General features: G+C 41.1%; 1 protein-coding gene and 1 long non-coding RNA gene across 6 annotated transcripts in view; one reads left to right on the top strand and one right to left on the bottom strand.

The window, feature by feature from the left end:
• Positions 1-21339, top strand: part of LOC311090940 (uncharacterized protein) — an 846260-nt gene that overhangs the window by 194128 nt on the left and 630793 nt on the right. The window contains exon 17 of the mRNA XM_084126585.1: positions 20074-20247. Within this exon, the coding sequence (XP_083982711.1) occupies positions 20074-20247 (174 nt within the window). The remainder of the gene's footprint in view (positions 1-20073; positions 20248-21339) is intronic.
• On the bottom strand, positions 348-5555 carry LOC311091406. 5 transcript variants are annotated; one of them, XR_014608069.1, is made up of 9 exons: positions 5154-5555; positions 4999-5052; positions 4442-4509; positions 4126-4173; positions 3812-3893; positions 1783-1850; positions 1523-1634; positions 1147-1225; positions 348-635 (listed from the first exon to the last, which is right to left on the bottom strand). It is a non-coding gene; the product is annotated as an uncharacterized lncRNA (long non-coding RNA). The 5 variants fall into 5 exon arrangements; XR_014608070.1 differs by lacking the exon at positions 4442-4509; XR_014608072.1 differs by lacking the exon at positions 4999-5052 and having other exon boundaries at positions 349-635.

Genomic DNA, 21339 nt, shown 5'->3' with positions numbered 1-21339 from the left:
AAATCGCAACGTCGTTTCACTCTTACCTTTCGGGTTATGGTCTTCTTTCGACGTTGAATCAACGTTGAATTACCTTTCGATTTTGCAAATTGAATCAACGTTGATATCGTGACGTTGTTTCACCGTCCTACCTTTCATCATGGGCTAATACAATTGTACATTCAATTACAACCTAGTTTGCAGTTGGAACATGAGTCATGACAATGCTGACTGAATTAGTGATTAACTGTCCATACTGTACACTAAAAATTGTTAACTATCAAATGACTGGCAGCAATGGCTTAAACACATTAAATAATGAGTTAACACATGCTCAAGATTGTAAAACAAGTTTTATTCTGAAAAAACAAGTCTAAAAATACTTTCTAAAACAGATGAAAAACATCTCAAACTTTAAATTGCAGCGTTTTCGAAGTAATGTTAAAAACCTGTAGAAGTAAACATCTAAATAGAATATTTAAAGACAGTTTTTGTTCAATTACATTTAATATTTAAAATGTACAGTGAAAAAAAAAGTTTTAAAATTCTCAATAAAATGTGACAGCCTTGTGCAGTGCTCCAACAGAGTCCCAGCTCGAGGTCCATTCCGATGCCATCACTTCCTCTTCACTTCTTGCCCGCTGTCTGCTACTATCCTATAAATAAAAGCAAAAACACTGAAAACTGAAAACTGAATACAAAATAATTCATGTACAAGATTTTCACTTTAGAGTTTAATTTGTAGGGTAGAAAACAAAGTATACAACACTATCCATTCTAAAACACATATTTTATGTATTCAGATGTACTTTTACACAAGAAATTCTTCAAAGCCCCAAGGTGGAATTGTAAAAAATGTAATATTACTCCCATGTGTCAGTTACGGTTAGTATAATCATAAGGTCATGATTTCATCCTTAAAACAGATAAAGAAATCAACAAATTGTGGTGTTGAGCTGAGAGGGTTGAGGTCTGTTGTTCTTTATATCGTTCAATGCAGGTTTATATTGTTTCAACAATTATATATTTCTGATAATATTTGTGGAGAAACAATACACATTACACTGTTTTAATTCAGAATCCTAACCATACATTGTACCAATTAAAAGTAATTTATTAAATCAAGTAAAATAAAAAAAATAACACAAAAGGCCAATGAATCCGTACCAGAAGTGACAGTGCAATGTAGCAGCTAAAGAATAATCCTCCACCAAATTGCCAGTAATCAGCTGGATCCTTGGCGAATCTGAAGGGGGGAAAGAAGAAATTATTCAATGAAAAGTCCTTAAAAAGCTTCTTTTTTTACAATTCCTTTAAACAATCTTAAAAATTGATTTAAATTGTAAAAACGTTTGCCATTAAAATATTCACACATGAACTGAGTAATGTCATCTTTGAGACTGTTAGTATTAATTTACATGATTAAAAATGTAAACATACACTTAAAGCATGGAAATCCCATCAGAAATGTGTATCATAGCAAGGGAAGCACACACAAAAAAGCCAAATGGTACACCAAAATCAAACCATCAAATAATTTTACCTGCAGCTGCATTTATCCTATTATGACACGTCTGAGGGTCTTTCCCTTAATGGTTTCCAGTGATTAAAGAAAGGCCTGATGAAGGTGACATGAATCCACTTTCAGTGCGTCACTTCAGCAGAAGAAAGACAAAAGGACAAAAAGTTACTCAGACTTTCTATCAGTAACGTTAAATGTGTTACTTTAAAGGTGAAAATCATACTTAATACTATATATTAATCCCAGTGTAGGTTTTCGAACAGTGGGTAAAATTGACTTACTGTAGTTGGTGAATGGGTCTTTCTGTTGGGTGTTCTCCCCCGATAAAAATCTTATTCCAATGCTTGATCTAAAAAAAATGTAAACAAATATCTTTTCAATATCGTTATCAGTGTTTGAATAGGTTATCTAAACTTCTAACGAATAAATGACAGTTTTATCACTTTACTCATTCCCACGCTTTTTTACCTCTCATGCGTTTTTAAACTAACGTTAGCTGACAACATTAACGTTAGCAGCTAAACACACAAGTTAGCTAATGTTACCAACAACAAAACACAGCAATGTCAGATGGTACTAACTTACAATGAAATACGTGCTAATATCACTACGCTAATGGTGAATCAGTACAAAAACACACACAGAGATAACTTAATTTATTTATTTTATGAGGTTGCAGTAAGCCTAAATGACCGTTACCCGTGTCCATAAACGTTAGCTGCTAGACTGTAAAAAGAAAAAGAAAATTCTTACCTGCATATCGCCAGTATTTTTAAATAAATACTGTTCGTTTTCTCACACAAACCGCTCGTTTCGTGTCTTAGGCCATCAATGTGTACTGACGATGCTGAATTGTTTAATTTGGACGATGGGGAATTGTTTTAATTTGGACTCTGTGCATGCTCTTTGAGACAGTGACCATAGACCTGCATTATATGACTGACAGACAAAAACGGTTTGACCTGAAAATATCAAAATTGAAACTACTGCGGAAAAAAGACACCTACATCTTGGATGCCCTTGAGGTAAGCTAAAACATACCAAAATTTAATTTCAAAGTGAACTATCCCTTTAAAGCTGCTCGTGAACCGATCATCTCTTCCTTCTAGTTAATTTATAGCATCAAATAAACATGAATGAACATAATAGGGAATGATGTTTTTACGCGAAAAGATGTCGGTACACTTCGTTTTTCAAGTTTAAATCCTCCAATGTTAATCTACTAACTCTCCTGACTGCTTTGTCGGACAAAATGGCGGATTATGATTGGTCACATCGCCTGTCAATCATACTCCCTGTGAAGGGTTGATGACGCAAAAATAATAACGACTCCACTGAAATTATTTGAAACTAAAGTAACGAGCCAATTTTTTAGAATAAAAAAAGTAGAAAGTACCGATATTCATGTTAAAATGTAAGGAGTAAAAAGTCGGCACAAAAATAAATAGTAAAGTAAAGTAAAAATATCTGAAAAATCTACTTGAGTACAGTAACGAAGTATTTGTACTTCGTTACTTCCCATCTCTGCATATAGCCTATAACACGCTCTCACATGTTTATTTTTTAATAAACCATATTCAACAACATATAAAAATGAAATAATCTTTATAGTAATTTGATAAAGCCGCAGCCATCATTACCAAGCGTGAACCATAATAGTGAATGAAACGAAGCGAACTTAGCCTGCAGGCCATAGTGTGACATGCGTAAACCAATGGTGTAAACATAATCATAGATGACACGCCACAGGTTTTTATTTTTATTTAAAAGAAAGAATGTAGCTTATGTTTGTATGTAGGTCTAGGCAATTTATATTCACAATACTTAATAACTAATATTATTTTTATTGCATTTGTATTAGTTGTTTGAAGAGTTAAAAGAAAAATCGGTCGGTCTTAACGCAAGTTTACAACCGGCAAGTCAGTCGGACTAAAAGGGAAAAATAAATAAATAATTGGGTCGGTACTAAATTGACAGGGTTACGGCAAACAAATATTTTAAGATTTTAACATTTTTTAAGGATGGCGTGAGATACAATTTGCAAGACAATGTATTTAATAAATAGTGCGTGTAATTTCTTCAGTACCATCAGCAGAACTGATAACGTCCAAGCTTATCGATACTGCGGTCATCCATAATTTGGCCCCAGGGCCCAATAATACTGGGTTTCAGTACCCATGCCTACATATGGGTGTGTGCATATGGATGAAAGCCTGTTGTGCACCGAACACAACAGGCTTTCATCCATATGCACACACCCCAAGAGACCGACTCTTGATTTGTGGTAGTAGCAGCTATTGTGAAACTCACCTTCTTCATCTACTGAGTGTGGATGGCATCAAGGTCTTGTCCTGAAGAATCACAGGGCCAAACGCTAGGGATTATATCTCATCTGATAACAAGAGCATAGCCATAAGTTTAAGAACTCTAATGATATCTTTAGCCCCTGATATTGCATTGGGGATATCAATTCAAACATTTTAAAGGCTAAGAGTATGAGCCATGAGTAAGCTGGCCAGATATCTGTGAAAAATAACTTGCATGCCTGAATCACATTTAGCATTTAAAAGTAAAAAAAAAATTCAGTATTTATCAGTAAAAAATACATACAAATAAATAAATACCCCTGAGTATGGTGTCTGTCTCACTGGCCAACATAACTCAAAACAGACCTAGAGAAATAAAATAAAATAAAATATACCAATGACCATGATATCCTGTTATCATAATAGTTAAATAAATTATTATAACTACGACCATTATACCATTATATTTGTCGCCTATTATTTAGCCTACAGGCTTCTCAAGGCTTCACAATCACACTGAAAAAACCTGGGGTTAATGATTTTAAAATGTGAGACTTCTTTCAAAAGCATAAATCTTACAGACCCCAAACTTTTGGACAGTAGTGCATTGTATGTTTGAGGTGGTTTTGCTTACTAGTCATATGGTTCATAGCCGTGGAGATTTTCTTGGACGGGGGTGCAGCAGGCCTTCAGCATTATGATCTACAGTAGGAACATAACATGCAATTTCACAGAGCCAACAATGTAACATAGATTTACAATAGGGTTTATTACAAGAAACCAAGCTAGAGCAGAGGTGAACTGCAGAAAAGAGAAAGAATAATATATATATATATATATATATATATATATATATATATATATATATATATCTTAAGATAATATATGAATTAATATAATAATTAATTATATATAATTAATATAAATAGATGCATATGAAATTAATAAAATGATTGGAAGTAAGCTAATTTATTTAACCTAAAAGAATGCACTGCACTGTTAGTAAGTGACGTCACTGATTAACACTGCAACGCATTCTTTTAGGTTAAATAAATTAGCTTATTTCCAATCACCCATTGACAAATTACCAGCAAAACAAAACTATCAAAAACTGTTATCTACACAAAGATGTGGTTAAAACCCCAAACTTTTATAAACAAGAGCTCCAGTCTATAGTTAGCCTTAACTTACCTCTTCTGAAAATGATTGAGATGCTAACGGACTTTTTCGAAGACAAAACCATTTCTATAAAGTAAATATTCAACAGGAGCGTGTCAATTACACGTAATAAAGGTGTCAGGGAGGTTTGTATGTATTATTTGTGTGAATTTGTTGACTAAACTCACCTGAAAGCAGTGAAAACAACAGCGAGAGACAAGAGTTTTGCTGTGTGTCAGTTGATGACGTTTCCCGTTTCCGTCTGCTCTCGCGCAGCGCGCGCGCTCGCTCCAGTGTTTGAATGCGAATGTTCGAATGTTCACGCGCACGCACATTAAAACACTTCAAAGTCACGCAGCATTTAAATAAACATCTAGAATTAAAACATATAACAATTTAAAAAATCATTAATATTAAATCATGAATTTTAAACTCATTGTGTGTGTAGTTCTATGACCCATTCATGTGCAATATGCCAGGTTTATGGCACGCGATCAAAATTGTGACAGAAGCATTAAAAGTTTTTTATTTTATTTTTGAAAAATTCAATTTACATTTATATAATAAGTTGCGTTACAGTACTAATAATTGTGTTATATTACTAAATGGCAAGCAAACAAACAAACAAAAAAATCTGGGTTCCAGTCGGTTCCAATAATTAACTAGTGTATTCAACTTTGTCTATATTAGCCTAACTTATTGTGTGTGTGTGTGTGTGTGTGTGTGTGTGTGTGTGTGTGTGTGTGTGTGTGTGTGTGTGTGTGTGTATGTATGTGTGTGTGTGTGTGTGAATTATTATTATTATACATAATTATATATAATAATAATAATAATAATAATAATAAGGTGAGATGTTCATCAGCTTGGCTAGGCTGGGAGACCAGCTAAAACCAGCTGACCACCAAATTGTCCAGGCTGGGAAACCAGCTTGATCAACTACGCCAGGCTGGGAGACCAGCTAAAACCAGCAAAGCTAGGCTGGGAGACCAGCTTGACCAGCTAGGCCAGGCTGGGAGACCAGCTTAAATAAGCAAAGCCAGGCTGGGAGACCAGCTTAAATAAGCTAAGCCAGGCTGGGAGACCAGCTTGACCAGCTAGGCCAGGCTGGGAGACCAGCTAAAATAAGCAAAGCCAGGCTGGGAGACCAGCTTGACCAGCTAGGCCAGGCTGGGAGACCAGCTAAAATAAGCTAAGCCAGGCTGGGAGACCAGCTAAAACCAGCTACTTCCAGCTTAAACCAGCTAAAACCAGCCAACCAGCTTAGGCTGGTTTTAGCTGGATTTTTCAGCAGGGTCACCAGGCAGAGATAAAATAATCCAGGTCTGACCGAGTAATCAACGCAAGCAGCAGCTGCTGACCGACCGAGAGTAACGGACGTATTTTCAAACTTAAAATAGGCGGGCAGAGCTGCGCACACTCTCATTGGACAGTTTCCTGGAAGACAGACAGATTAACCAATCATGCTCAAAGTAAAACGGCGAAACAACCAATAACAATAGTTTGCGCGAGTTAACATAGTGGTGTAGGGCAGTTTTATTTGCAGTCTGTATTAATATTTAATTAATTGGTCAAATGACATGACAGTGTGAATACAAATGTAATAATGCAATCTAAACTGTTAGGCAAGCAGACAAAATTGTAAATTCACACAAAACCACATAAGGCAAAAGGTTTCTGCTGCACTGCTCTCTTGAGGGTGAAACGATTATTGTTAATAATGATAATAATTGTATTTTTTTTACATATATACACTGAAGAGCTGTTATGATAAAGTCATTAAATGCTAATTAATTGTCATAATAATACGTTAAAAGGCAGATATTTTTGTAGTATGTTGTCGAAAACATTACGTTGTTTCAACGTACAGATCTTGTAAAAATTTCAACGTTGATTTAGAAGTGTTTTTGTTAACCTTTTTCAACCATTTAGCATTAAACGTTATTTCAACGTTGTTTCAACGTTGAAACAACAACTGACATATTTCAACCATATTTCAACGTTGATTTAGAAGTGTTTTTGTTAACCTTTTTCAACCATTTAGCATTAAACGTTATTTCAACGTTGTTTCAACGTTGAAACAACAACTGACATTATTTCAACCATATTTCAACGTTGAAGGTCGGTCATGTGCCGGCTGGGTTATAACAGTCACGTGATACCTATTAACTTAAGAAATACACACGAAAGTAGCAAAACCATGCGTATAATATACTTAACAGGAAAACAGGTGAAAGTAGACAACATCTAAACAAGTCCGATGGCAATATTTACATCTTAGTGCAGGATGAAACTTACTTTCGCTCAGGTTACGCACACGAGAGCCACCATCCCACAGAATGCGGAGTCGGGAATGAGGATGTGATGCGCTCGGAAAGGAAATGACATCACTACAGTTTCAAAATAAAACGACAGGAAATAAAAGACTTTCCGACATAGCCGCCCCCAAATTTAGCAATAAATTTGAATCCCAAAGGAAAGTCTACTTAGTTGGCGTCGTCTTCATCCTCCCAGGCTGGCAACCGCACAAGGCGCACGACTGGCCGTAGGTAGGTCTGTCCCTTAATCTTAACTTCAGCTGCCCTGACTCGTCCATCCGAACCGGAACAGGTCTTCACCACTCTCCCGATAGGCCACTGAGCTCTGGGTAGCTGCGAATCAACCACCATCACCATCTGGCCAGCAGTCAGATTGTCTGTGTCCTTGTGCCACTTCGACCGCTTCTGAAGGTCCGGGAGGTGGCGACGGATGAAGTTGGACCAGAAATGGTCCGCCAGGATCTGGCTGTGGCGCCATCTTCTTCTGCTGAGAAGGTCACTAGATGCGTAGACAGCCTGTGGGAGTGATGCGTCGCGGCGTCCCATCAACAGTAGATTCGGTGTGACGGGATCTGGATCTGCAGCATCGGAGGAGATGTACCCAAGTGGTTTAGCATTGAGTATTCCCTCCACTTCAATCAGCACAGTTTGCAGCACAGGTTCGGCGACGGTGTGGTCCTGAAGGATGACTTGGAGAGCTGACTTAATCGACTTGATCTCTCGTTCCCACGTTCCCCCAAAGTGTGGAGACCCAGGGGGGTTGAAACGGAACTCGATTTGCTGTCTGGCCAGCTGTTCTTGAAGAGGAACTTCTAAAGCGGCAAAACTGGCTTGCAGCTCCGCAGCTCCACCTCGGAAGTTGGTTCCTCTGTCAGACAGGATCTCAAATGGCTTGCCGCGGCGAGCGATGAAGCGGCGGAGAGCCATCAGGAAAGCATCAGTGTCTATGCTCTCCAGTAGGTCAAGATGCACACAGCTCGTCGTCATGCACTTAAAAATCAGACCCCACCGCTTCTCTGTGCGCCGGCCCACCTTGACGTTGTAAGGGCCGAAACAATCGACTCCAGTCGACCAGAAAGGTGGCTTGTATAAGCGGAGTCTGGCAGGGGGTAAGTCTGCCATCCGAGGGACCACTGGAGTAGCGCGCCATTTCTGACATTCAACACAGCCGTGCTGATGACGCTTGATAGACTCTCTTCCCCGGAGGATCCAATATCTTCTTCTCATCTCGGCGAAAACCCGCTCGGGACCAGGATGTAGCAGTTCACTGTCATATTTCTTAATGAGCAGCTTCGTAACATGAGATTTGGGATCGAGGATGATAGGATGCATCGCATCTGGGTCAAGATCTTCTGCTCTGCGTAGTCTACCTCCCACTCTCACCAGGCCAACAGCTTCATCATACTCTGGAGCAAGCATGAGCAGGCGACTCAGTCTCGAGATGGACTTACCAGCAGCAAGAGTTTCCACCTCTTCAGGGAAGGACTCACTCTGGGCTTGTCTGAGGACATGTAGCTCTGCTGTTTGGACGTCAGCTGCTGTCATGGTAGGGCTGCTCTGGTCATCTGCCGCCCCGTGAAGGCTCTCATGGGTAGCCTTGAGAAGACTGTCCCAGTTGTCTATATCAGACCTGAGTGTCGTGGTCGGAGAGCAGGTGGTGGCTCCACAGAACAATGTCTTCCGAAGTTCATCCTCGTCAGCTTCTTGGGCTTCTATGAACTGAAGCACTGGCCAGGAGTCTGGATGTTGTCGGAGGAATGGTGGACCTTGGCTCCACCGGTTCGGCTGACTGAGCTCGAGCAAGGGTTTGCCGCGAGTAAGGTCATCGGCTGGATTGTCAGTGGTGCTGACATACCGCCAGGTCGAGTTTTCAGTGAGCTCTTGAATTTCTGCGACTCTAGTTCCTACAAAGACCTTGTAGCGACACGAGTCGGAATTGAGCCACGTTAAAACTGTCATTGCGTCAGTCCAGAGAGTGACTTGCTGGGAAGGGAGTGACAGTTCTGTCATAATGACTTTAGCCAGCTGGGCTCCGGCTAAAGCAGCACACAGTTCGAGGCGTGGCATGGATAGTTGTTTGTGAGGGCTCACTCTTGACCGAGCCATCACAAATGCAATGTGGACTTCACCTTGATTGTCTTGGGTGCGGAGGTAAGCGACGGCCCCGTAGGCTCTTTCAGAGGCGTCGCAAAAGATGTGTGCCTCTCGTTTCGGTGGCCCAGTGTCTGCTACTGATGGGACATAGCATCGGGGGATTTCCACTTGTGGAAGATGGACTAGTTCACTCTCCCATTGTGTCCAGATATCCAGCAGAGCCTCTGGTCTGATCGGTTCATCCCAGCCAACTCCCACTCTCCACAGGTCTTGAATCAGGATCTTCGCTCGTGTGGTGAATGGAATTAGGTATCCGATGGGATCATATTGCGATGCCATCACCTTATAGACATTCCTCAGAGTTGGCTGTGAATACTCTACTGGTCTGTGGCGGTACCCAAGGCGATCGGTAAGACAGTTCCAGCGAAGGCCTAAGGCTGGCTCTTCGGGATCTTGTCGAGGCTGAGAGAGCCACAACTCGGTGCTTGCTGCTTTCGCTTCCAATGGAAGATGCTCAACAACTGTGGGGGTGTTACTGGCCCACTGCCTGATGTCAAAGCCTCCAGCTGAGAGCAGTTTACGCATCCGGTTGATAATGGTCTTGGCTTCATCAGCGTTCGTGACACTGGTCAAACAGTTGTCGACATAGAAGGCAGTCTCCACAAGGTGTAGGATGTCCTCATGACCGCTGCTGTTATCCTTCACATGCCGCTGAAGGGCGTATGTGGCACAACAGGGACTGCATGTCGTCCCGAATGGCAAAACTTGCCACTCATACACCGTTGGTTCCTCCTCCCTCTTCATACCTCTCCAGAGAAAACGGAGAAGGGGCTTGTCTTCTGGTAGCAGGCGAACTTGATGAAACATCGCTTTGATGTCACCACTGATAGCCACACTGTGTTCTCGGAACCGAAGAAGTACACCGAGGAGAGTAGGACCTAAGGTCGGACCGGGCAGCAGTTGGCTATTGAGACTTTGACCGTTGAGCTGGTAGGAACAGTTGTAGACAATCCTCGCCTTACCGTTGTGGTGGACAACGTGGTGCGGCAGATACCAGGACTCTGTGGAGCTGTCTACTGTGTCAGGAGATAGAGGTTTGGCGTAGCCCAACTGTTCAAGCTTCTGTATTTCTTGACAGTAGGTGTTGGCTAGAGCAGTGTCTTTGGCTAGACGGCGTTCTGTGCTCCGTAGCTGTGGGAGTAATGTGTGCTTTGGAGCCCAGAGCGTGAGGCTAGCTTTGCGCCTCAGTAGAGGAGTAGCATACCTTATTACTCCATCCACTTCTACCTTGACTGTGCGCTGTTCCAGCAGTTCTAGGGCCTGCTGATCTTCTTTGGAGCGGATCACAGTCTTGGCGTTGGCATACGGGGTTATGTCAACTTCCCACAGTCGTTCAACGTGCCGCTGCAGCTCTGAGTTAGGAGACATAGTGAGGTAGCAGTGAGAGTGCTCACCAGTGAGGTTGAGGTTGGCGGGGCCTTGCAATGTCCAACCAAGAGCAGTACACACAGCTACAGGACTCCCAGGAGGACCTGCTCGGACCGGTTGTTTGGGCAGCAGCAGATGTGGAAAGTCAGAGCCGATCAGCAGAAGCGGCTGGACCTTGTCAACCTTCGGCAGAGGAAGACCTTGAAGGTGGGGGTATCTGCGCATGAGTGACTTGACAGGATAGCTATGCTCAGACAGGCTCAGCTCACCAGCAGTGAAGGCATGAAAGATGTGGTATCTTTGTTTAGGAGAATGAGCTGGGGAGATGTCGAACGAGACAGCGGCTCCTTGTAGATGGATCACCTCATGGCGGACAGTACGCAAAGGCAAGCTTTCAGGCTCTTTGGCTAAATGGAGATGCCGGACTGCTGAGGGAAGGATGAGGGTTCTCTCTGATCCGTCGTCCAAAATAGCGAAACCTTCCAGAGAGTGCTCGGCATTGTACAGGCGCACCTTAACTAGCTTCAACATGACTCTCTGTGGACGACTAGGACGATCAATGTATATGGTGTCGGGAGCAGTACTGACCATTAACACTTTCTTAGCCTCTTGGGAACACACTTCGTGGAGCACGGTCAGGTGTTGCTGTTTGCACACTTGGCAAGGCTTCTTGAGAGTACATGCCTCAGGTTTATGGTTCCTGCCACACCTCCAACAGCCTCTGTCTTTAATCCAGGTGGAAATCTCTGATGGAGTGAGCGTTTTGAATTTGGGGCATAAGCTGAGGTAATGCTCACGGGCATCGCAGTACGGGCAGTAAGGCTTCACACTGGGTTTAAATTTGGGTGACTTTGTGCTGCGAGCAGGATCTGGAGGGGCTACCTTAGCTTGGTTTTCAGTGTTGTAAAACACGTTGGATGAAGGACTCTGGGATTTCCTTTGGCCCTTGACTGGCTTAGGCTGGTCTTGGAACATCAGAGCTGCTCGAGATGAAATGCGCTTTGCTTGTGACTTTAACTGAAGCCAAACAGAGAAGTCTTCAAGCGTGTAGGTCTGATCAGTGCCGGTTCTCAGGATGCCTCGGTTTATGCTGTACTCCACAAACGCGTCTCGATAGTTAGTAGGCAGTTTGCTGAGCAGCCTGTCGACGTGGGAGCCGCATCGCAGTTCGTAGCCATTCTCACCCTCGAGAGAGCGGAGCATGCCAACTAGACCTTGTACTGATAGGGCAAAGTTGTCAAATGCCTCTGGATCTCCAGATCTTACGTGAGGTGAGTTTAAGATGGCACCCAGCTCACTCTGCACGAGCTGACGCGGTTGCCCATATTTATCTTGGAGAGCCTGGAGGGCTGAGGTGTACGGCTTTGGATGGTACATGTAGGCTTGGGCTAGCTTGTAGGCGCTTGGCAGCTTCAAGTGATCGAGGAGGACTTGATATTTGAACTGCTCTGTGAGGTGAGCATGTGTATTGAGCAGATTGTCCAAAGCCATCTTGAGCAGGGCAAAGTCTGACTCTTTACCTGAGGTGAAGTGAGGTAGAGTAGGTCTAGGAAGGCCATAAGATGTGGCAACTAGAAGCTCCATGAGGTCTGCACCCGGCGCTGCCCTGTAATCTAGAGGCGCTGTGCCCTGTCGTGGAGAAGGTGGCATGCCTGGGTAAGGATAGGACAGCGTGTTAGCAGCTGATAGCACTGGCTGTAGAGGTGTAACAGGTGGAGGCACATATTGGGCCTGGGCTTGGCTATAGACCATCTGTGGCTGGCGAAGTGGGGCCATATACTGTTCTACTGACAGTGGCGGAGCACATGAGGTAACGGCACTCACGGCTGGCCTGGGAGCCGACTGCGAAGCTGGGATGATGATGGCAGGAGGAGGAATCATGGTAATATGCGTAGGCTGCGGCTGGGCGAGTACACTTGTAGTAGTATAAGCACTCACTTGTGGAGCGGGCTGGACTGATGGAAGACTGGTCGAGACAGGTGGACTAATGACTGCACTGGAGACTGGTGGCAGAACATGAATAGATGGAGTAGAATGAAGCAGTCCATGTCCACCTTGTGAGTGGAGTAGGAGAGGCTGAGCTTCTGATGAGGACCTTAGGTTGTACTCACATTCACTGAGGGGCCTGGAGGAACTGGGACTCTTAATTCCTTCTTCCTTCAGGAAAGACGTGATAAGAGCTGCTTGCGCCAATTCCATCTCTTTCTCTTTCAGTCGCCGTCGCAACATCTGATGCCTGGTGATAGCCTCTTTACTCTTGTATGCCATCTCTGCTTTCTCCTCCAGTCGACGTCTCTGCCGTTCTTGTTCTCTGAGAAGTTCCTCCTTCTCATCAAGGGCATCTCTGGCTTCTTTGTCTAGAAGAGTACACTGCTCGTCCACTAGTGTCTGCTCCATAATCTGCCGCTGCACTTCTGCTAATTCCATCCGCTTGACCTGTTCCTCCAACATGGCACTCTGTAGTTCGGATAGCCCGTCTGCAACGGACCTCTTGGTTGATGAGGCAGCACTGGCTCGAGATCTCGGTCTGCTACGATGAGAAGATACCAAGGATCGACATGACTCTGCTCTCACAAATGGCAGTGAAAGTGGATCAGGGATTGGGATGTCGTGAGCTGGGGCTGCTGCTCCGAGTTCCTCAGCTTCGGTGGAAGGAAGTACTGTGACTCTCGGTGTGTACCCAACTTCAAAGTTTGCAAGGGATGCTGGTAACTGTATCTCCCGCTGGGGTCTAGAACGCACTGCTGGATCTGCAGATGGTTGTCCTGGCTCCATATTGTCTCCAGAAAGCTGTCAGATCCGGCTCGAAGGACCATGTGATAGAGTGGGACACTCTGAAGGGGGTAATACTGGTCTGACAGTTTCCTTTGACAGGGCTCCGGTCAGAGAGAAGGGCACGGAGAAATTATTCCAGCAAACTTTATTATTGAAGTTTGGGTACAAGCATTGGTGTTCAAATCGGTATATGTGTATGTGTGTGTGGTCTATAAAAGAAACAAAGAATGAAATAATATTAGTCACAATGTACAAAAATATACAGTAATATCCAATACAATAATAAACATTGAATCAGAATACTGAAATATAATAATTTGGTCAAATAACCTGAAAAGAGTCATAAACAACTAATATACAGGCATACAAAGGGTTAATGAGGCAAAGTATAGATACTAAATGGATTTGGTGGTCTTCGCTTCCCCCTAGTGGAAGCGGGCGCAACTGCATCCCATGCGCCCAGCACGTGAGGGGCGCATGGCCAGGGAGTGCCGAACTACACTCTAGGTGCGTCTGACGGTGACACAGAGGCTAAACACGATTTATCAGTAGGACTAAAGGGCATAAGAAATTAAATATAGCACTCGAAAATACAGCTTACGACTGAAATAATATAAAGGAAACAATCTCAGTCTAACAAGGCTTATAACAGTCACGTGATACCTATTAACTTAAGAAATACACACGAAAGTAGCAAAACCATGCGTATAATATACTTAACAGGAAAACAGGTGAAAGTAGACAACATCTAAACAAGTCCGATGGCAATATTTACATCTTAGTGCAGGATGAAACTTACTTTCGCTCAGGTTACGCACACGAGAGCCACCATCCCACAGAATGCGGAGTCGGGAATGAGGATGTGATGCGCTCGGAAAGGAAATGACATCACTACAGTTTCAAAATAAAACGACAGGAAATAAAAGACTTTCCGACAGAGGCAAAAAAAAAACTGTCTGGTAAAAAGTCACTGTGGCGGGTGGTCAAAAAAGTTAAAGTCCGCGTGAACCGGAAGTTGCAAACGACTTTTCTCCAGTGTTGTGACGTATTTCCCAGTGAAAAGGCATATTGAACAGAGGGCAGGGTTTTACTCTAGCGCTCCTCCTCTCCATCTCTCGCTCATAGCAGACTAACGGTTTGAGGGGAGTGGTTAAGCGTTTCCCAAACCATGCAGTCAAACCTACGTCGTCAGAGAAGGAACTCCATTCCAGTCCGGAAGTAACTTTTCAGACTTTGATTAAAGATTACGACGGAAAACCATTTTTTTCTGTGTATTAACTTGCACGGATTAATTTTTCACCACAAGACTAGTAATATGCGCTAACAAATTAAATAGGGTCAATTTTGATTTCAGTTGGACTTTAACTTCAGGCCCTGATCATGGGATAGTAAAGTGTCCATCATATGCGCACTTCAGAATCTCGCTGGAAGTAGTCGGTCATCCGGGTACTTTTCGCCTACTGTTTTTCGAATTCTATGATTTCGGACATACCACTCTGCTCACATACTGTTTGTCGCATACTATATAGTAGGGAAGTATTCGATTTCGGGCGCAGCTTAAATGTGCATAGGGAGCCCTCAGGCTGTTTCTATGGATTGAGAAAACAGTACATCAGAGTATCCAGCGCTCATAATGATTACATCGACGCATTTGGGTATAAATTCAATAGGGTTGGGAATCGTAAGAAATTTTCCGGTTCCGGTTCCGATTCCGGTTCCACCAAACGATTCCGGTTCCGGTTCCGGTTCCCATTCAATAAAAAATATTAAAACAACTAATAAAAAATAGTAGTAAGGGAAAAATCCACAATCCTTTTTGTTTTTATTTCTTATACTTTTCAAATGAGTTTAACAGACTGGTAGTAATGTCAACAAATTCAACATATTGTTATGCAATTTTTGCAAAAAAAAAAAAAAAAGTTTTTCTGAAGGAAAATAAATGTCTGCATTCTCTAGAATAATTTGGGACCTCTCCTATAGCTTATTGTATCTCCAGCAGTGGAGAATACCCTCTCAGAAGGGGTAGAATATGCTTGAATGTAAGATGTGTGTAGAACAGATTATTTTTAAAATCGTTTTGAATGATTGATTCATAAAGACTTTACTTGTTTCATTACTGGATAAATCAGCGCTCTAGCAGTTAATAAACAGAACTGCACGCGTCTTGCGGAAGAACATTGTTGCCGGAGCTACTTCTCTCTATTTATGTCTATGACGAGTCACGCAGGTACTGGGCTACTCCACAGCGGCTGCTAAAGTATAGTCCGAGTAAAAACGCTTATTGCAGGCTTAACGTAGTAATTCTGGATATACAAAAACACGGTTTGAAAAAAAGGCATTCATGATGCACTCGCTCATTGTATACATTTTGTAAATTCTGAACACAAAAAAGTTACAGACTGCGTCTTTATGGATGTTTTGAAGCATCAGATCAGATGTAATCGATACACTCGTTATTTGAAGGCAGCGACTTTCAAAAGGTGATTTACTCTATTTTGGTTGCTACCGTAGACATCAGTTTATACTCGAATTATAAACTTTTATCTCAGTACTTCTGTGATCATTTGAATATTTGTAACAGAAATATCGATACTGTGTGATTGTAAAGCTGTTTCATATTGACAACTCTCTGGGTCAACAACAGCGCAAACAGATTTGAATGTTCAGGGGTGAGATTTTTGTAATTTAGGAATAAGATCGCGTGGGTGTTTGAATCGAGATCTTTTAAAGATTAACTTAATCGTGCAGCTCTCTCTCTCTCTCTCTGCGTTGATATCTGACGCAAAACGTATTTGAGTAGCGCGAGGGCTTTTCAGTGCATTCATTACTATTTTAATAAGAGGTGAGACGTCGCTATTAAAGGATAAGCTCACAGCACTTCGCCCACACAGCGCACCAGAACCGTTTTCGGAACCGAAACTTAGGAATTTCGCACGGTTCCGGTATTTTTTCAAAAACACTACCGGTTCTGGATAAGAACCGGTTCTCGGTTCCCAACCCTAAAATTCAATAAATATTATTCCTCTCTATAGAAATCTGATGTAATACCGCGGTCACATGATGCCTACCGCGGGTCTGAGCTCGTCACCGTCATCACCGCAAAAAAAAAAAAAAAATAGCATTGGCCTGCACATGTGTGCACGTTGTGTCTAATTACATTGATTCTAATGACATGGATTGTGTCTAATGACATTGTGTCTTACATAAGTTTTGGGGTTGATTTAAAGCGGTTTACCGCTATACCGCGGGAATTTCTTGCTTTTCAACCGCGGTAAGAAAAAATCCATACCGTCCCAGCCCTAATCATGTTAACTGGGGGAACGCGTGTGCACGCAGATTTTTATTCCAGTTTTACCTGGATTTCCAGCAGATGTTAGACGGCTACAGATTCGTCGCAGCCATTTTTCACGGATCCATGATTAAAAACGTATGTTTCACCAGTTGTATACACACGTATGCATAATAAAGCGATTTGTTTTTGAAGTGTATATTCCTGCGTATTTGACGCAATTTCAAAGAAGTTTAACATACTTTAGTGTCAAGCTCAGAAACCACGCCTATGTTAACATGGGGCATTCGGTTTCATTGGATGAACAGACTTGTCAGCGCACTTCAGAAGACTCTTCTCAACATTAGTGTATCATATTTTCTGTAGTGTGTTGTCATGAGTTCATCACAAATAACAACAGATGTAGATTAAATGAAAGTAGCTAGACTACCTAAAAGAAGCATAAATTGCAAAGTCATTTACATTTTTTTCCAGTTGCATTTATTGATCTGCATATAGCCTAATTTTATAATGGATCTATTATTTTTTATATAAAAACACTTATCAGCTTATTTTACTCTGCTGATTATATTAAGATCTCTTTTCTGTACAACCAGCTCTGACGCCTGTATCCTTTTCCCTGGACATAAAGCAGCTATGCTTATAGGGTCATGAAGTTAATTATCTCATGAACTTGTAACATTCAACAGATTTATAAAATAAAAAATAAAAACTAATTTTGACTCTTCTCCTTTCAGAACAATTCTATATAGCAAATATAGTAATATTGAATTGTACATTGTGTCGAGCTTTCCTGTAGCTCAAACAGTAGAGCGTTGGCGCTTACAACACCAAGGTCATGGGTTTGATTCCCAGGGAAAGCAAGAACTGATAAGAATGTAAATGTGTAGCTTGAAATGCAATGTAAGTCGCTTTGGATAGAAGCGTCTGCCAAATGTGTACATGTACATTATGCTCAGTAGGAGCATGAACTTGAATGTTGTGTATCTAATGTCTTGCATTGGACATGTAGAACACTTTGTCTTTAGTGATTAAAGTCCTGTGAAAAACACTGAGAGGCAACCACAAATTGTATTACTGAAATAAGCAAAACATATGATATAGTGATAATGAATTATTACAAATATATACTGATATTCTCTATGGCTAATATACTCATAGGCCTACATCACTAACCTTTTAATCATTTGTCACCTCACACGAATAGCATGACCCTCTCTAAAACAAGAGGAAATGCTTTATTGTTTACTTTTTTGCTGACCTCTTTAACAAAAGAAATATGACACAATCTTTTTATGTAATATAAATTTCGCTCAGGTATAAATTTCGCTTAAATTATGCCAGTTCTCTTCATTTGACTGGTACCATGAATCTCATTAACATATTCTCTTTACTTGTTATGAATCATCACATCATGTGCTTTCATTATTGTTGTCTGCTAACCGTTAGGAACAGATTAAAAGGTCTATAAATGAAGTGTCATTGTTGTTAGGCCATATACTGCCACAGCAAATAGATGCAATTAAAGTTAGACAAATCCAAAACTTTGCAGGATAACCAATATCCCGACCGCTGCTCAAGAAAGGAGCGTGATTATATAAAGAGGAGATGTGAAAATTTCACAATGAAGGGTGATGGTGTGTTAAATTGTTCTTAAAAAGATAATACAACTGTGACATTTATTTACTAATTACATTAGATGGAGAGCAGCATAGGTATTAAGGCCAAACTGGCCAATGGGTAAGAAACATGTATACATATACATTACAAAACAAGTAACTGTTCTTCATAAACATGTAACTTAAGTCTATAGTTTGTTCTCCCTTCCTTAGATTGAATGTTCAGAATGTTGAAGGTGGGACTGTGTGGTCAGATCTTCCACTGTTGGCAAATACAGCTGTCCTGCATGCACATTTGCCTTTTCTTTTTTTATATATATATATTTTTTTGTTATTGTTGCTTTCATACCTGTTAGCTAATAAATATGTTTGTTGAACATTCCCTGAATAAATGCTGTGGGTAATTCACTGGATCCATAAGCTATAGCTTCTCAATTTTCAACACTCTTTAGGGACATTTATGGAGTGTAGCCTACTGTATGCTTTATGCTTTAATTCATTCCTCAGTAACATTAAAATAAATAATAAATAAATGCTTGACATCCCTTTTACCACAGCAGTATTGCTGCTCAATTTAAATTAAGCCACAAATTGGCATCATAACAATAATCTGCGAATACACATGCACTGCAAAGACACAATGTCAATAGCATAATTTATTGGATCAGTGGTTCGGAGTGTGTATCAAACTGCCAAAGTCACATGATTTCAGTAAACGAGGCTTCGTTACGTCATAACTGTTTCAAAACGTTTGGAAATGTCAATGGTTCACCACTGGGGGGCGATGATCTCTGTGAACCCATGAATCATGCAGATTCACTGAGATTGAAGTGTCTGTGGGTTTTACCTGATCTCTGATCAGTTTTATACATTTGTAGACATTTTAATTAGACACTAGTATAATTAAAAGCAATAATAGTAGTTAATAGTCTCTTATTGGCCTGTTTAGCTGAGCCATCCATAAAATACACTGACACTGCCTCACGGTGCAGCACTAAAGCAGATGAACTGCCTTTTACAAAACTTGTTTGATTGTCTTCTGCTTAAGGAAATACTTTTATTCCTTAATCTGATCATGTTAGTTTATACAGTTATTCTTTGTTCATGTTAGTTCACAGGGGATTTACTAATGTTAACAGAAAACTTTTGTATTTAAAAATGTATTAGTAAATGTTTAAACTTAAGGTTATTAAATGCTGTATAGTATTGTCCATCATGGGTTCATGTTAACTAATGTAGTTAATGTTAACAAATGAAACCTTACTGTAAAGTTTTAGCAAGTAGACAATGTGAAAACAGCCGACATAAACACATTTGACCCAGTGAGCAAACCAAGGGTGACATTGACATGAAAGAACCTTAAAGATTAAATGAAATGAATGTGTAAACTAACATAAATAGATCAACGCTTTCAACCTTTGCATTGTTACAATGTTGGTAGTATATTTAAATGAACAATGTGTAGTCTTTCTCCATGTTACCTTTACCTTGATATCCCTGTTTATTTGTCAGCAAAAGTCTGCTGGATGAAGATGAACACGTTAGTTGATCATCATAGATCTGAGTCATTTTCTCTTTCTGTCTTCAGTCTGATTGATTGCAGTATTACAGAGAAACAGAGTCTCATCCTGACTTCAGCTCTGAAATCAAACCCGTCACACCTGAGAGAGCTGGACCTGAGCGGGAATACACTAGGAGTCTCTGGAGTGAAAAACCTCAGTGATCTACTGATGAACCCACAATCCAAGCTGGAGAAACTACAGTTAGTATCATTATACTGTACAGCAATTACAGTGTGACTGAAGTTTATTTATTTGAAGACAGCAGGGCTTATGTTTCATTGTTTATAGCAGTGCACTTTCTGGGTTTCCCCTATTGCTCACAGGGGGTTAAAGTGGGATGTGAGTGTGCCGTACGGACTCTTATTCTGGCTGTGCTGAAGACGAAGCGGTTTGACCAATCAGATGAAAGGGGCGTTTCAGCGCCGCCCACATGTGCAAACGAAATATCAAAGCCATAAACCGATTTGTAAACCACAAACGAAAAATTAGAAATCGAGCCGAAATCTCATTTTCCGTTTATTAAACTAAACGAAACACAGAATAAACGATCCGTCTTTCATTTCTTGTTATTCCATTCCAAACAGGAAATGAAATGATCAGATGATACACGGACCGGGTCCGTGTAACGCTTCACAATTCAGTTTTCAGACCATACAAAGCAAATACAAAAATGCAAAATTGAAACCAGACATTCTTTTTTTTTTTTTTTTTTTCAGTACATTATCAATGGATATTTGCCTTTTTCTCCCCTTTTTCAATTTTACTTTTGCTAAATTGTGACTTCAGAAACAAACATTCGAATAAATGAAATCTAACCGATTTTCTATTTTTCCATTTTTCGTCTTGTAATTTGCGCCGTGGGCGGTACCATTAGCATGGGGGTGTGGCCGTGGACTAACTTTACTATCATTTCATTGATGTAACTGCTTTATTTACACTGCATGCACGTTTGAGGAGAAGTTTAAAAGACGGAACACAGGACAACATTTTTCACCCGAAGTGCCATCATTATTATTATTCTGTGCTAAATTATAAGGCAGTCTCGGACCGACCATCGGGAGCAGCCGGGAAAAGTGAAATCCCGTGGCCTGGGTATGATTTGACACATTGCCCTTGTTTGTATTTACCTATTCATTCTTACTTTATTTTATTAATATATAATATAATATAATATAATATAATATAATATAATATGCATTTTACATGGTACAGTAGCCTAGGCAGCCACAACCACGAGATCCCAGGCAGTTCATTTTCAGTGCAGCAGAACGGGGGTGGCAGCGCTTTTCAAG

Source organism: Abramis brama, assembly GCF_963993115.1.
Source record: "Abramis brama genome assembly, chromosome: 1".
In the NCBI taxonomy this organism is placed as follows: Eukaryota; Metazoa; Chordata; class Actinopteri; order Cypriniformes; family Leuciscidae; genus Abramis; species Abramis brama.
The sequence above is the reverse complement of the archived record's forward strand: the minus strand, read 5'-3'. Positions and strand labels throughout refer to the sequence as shown.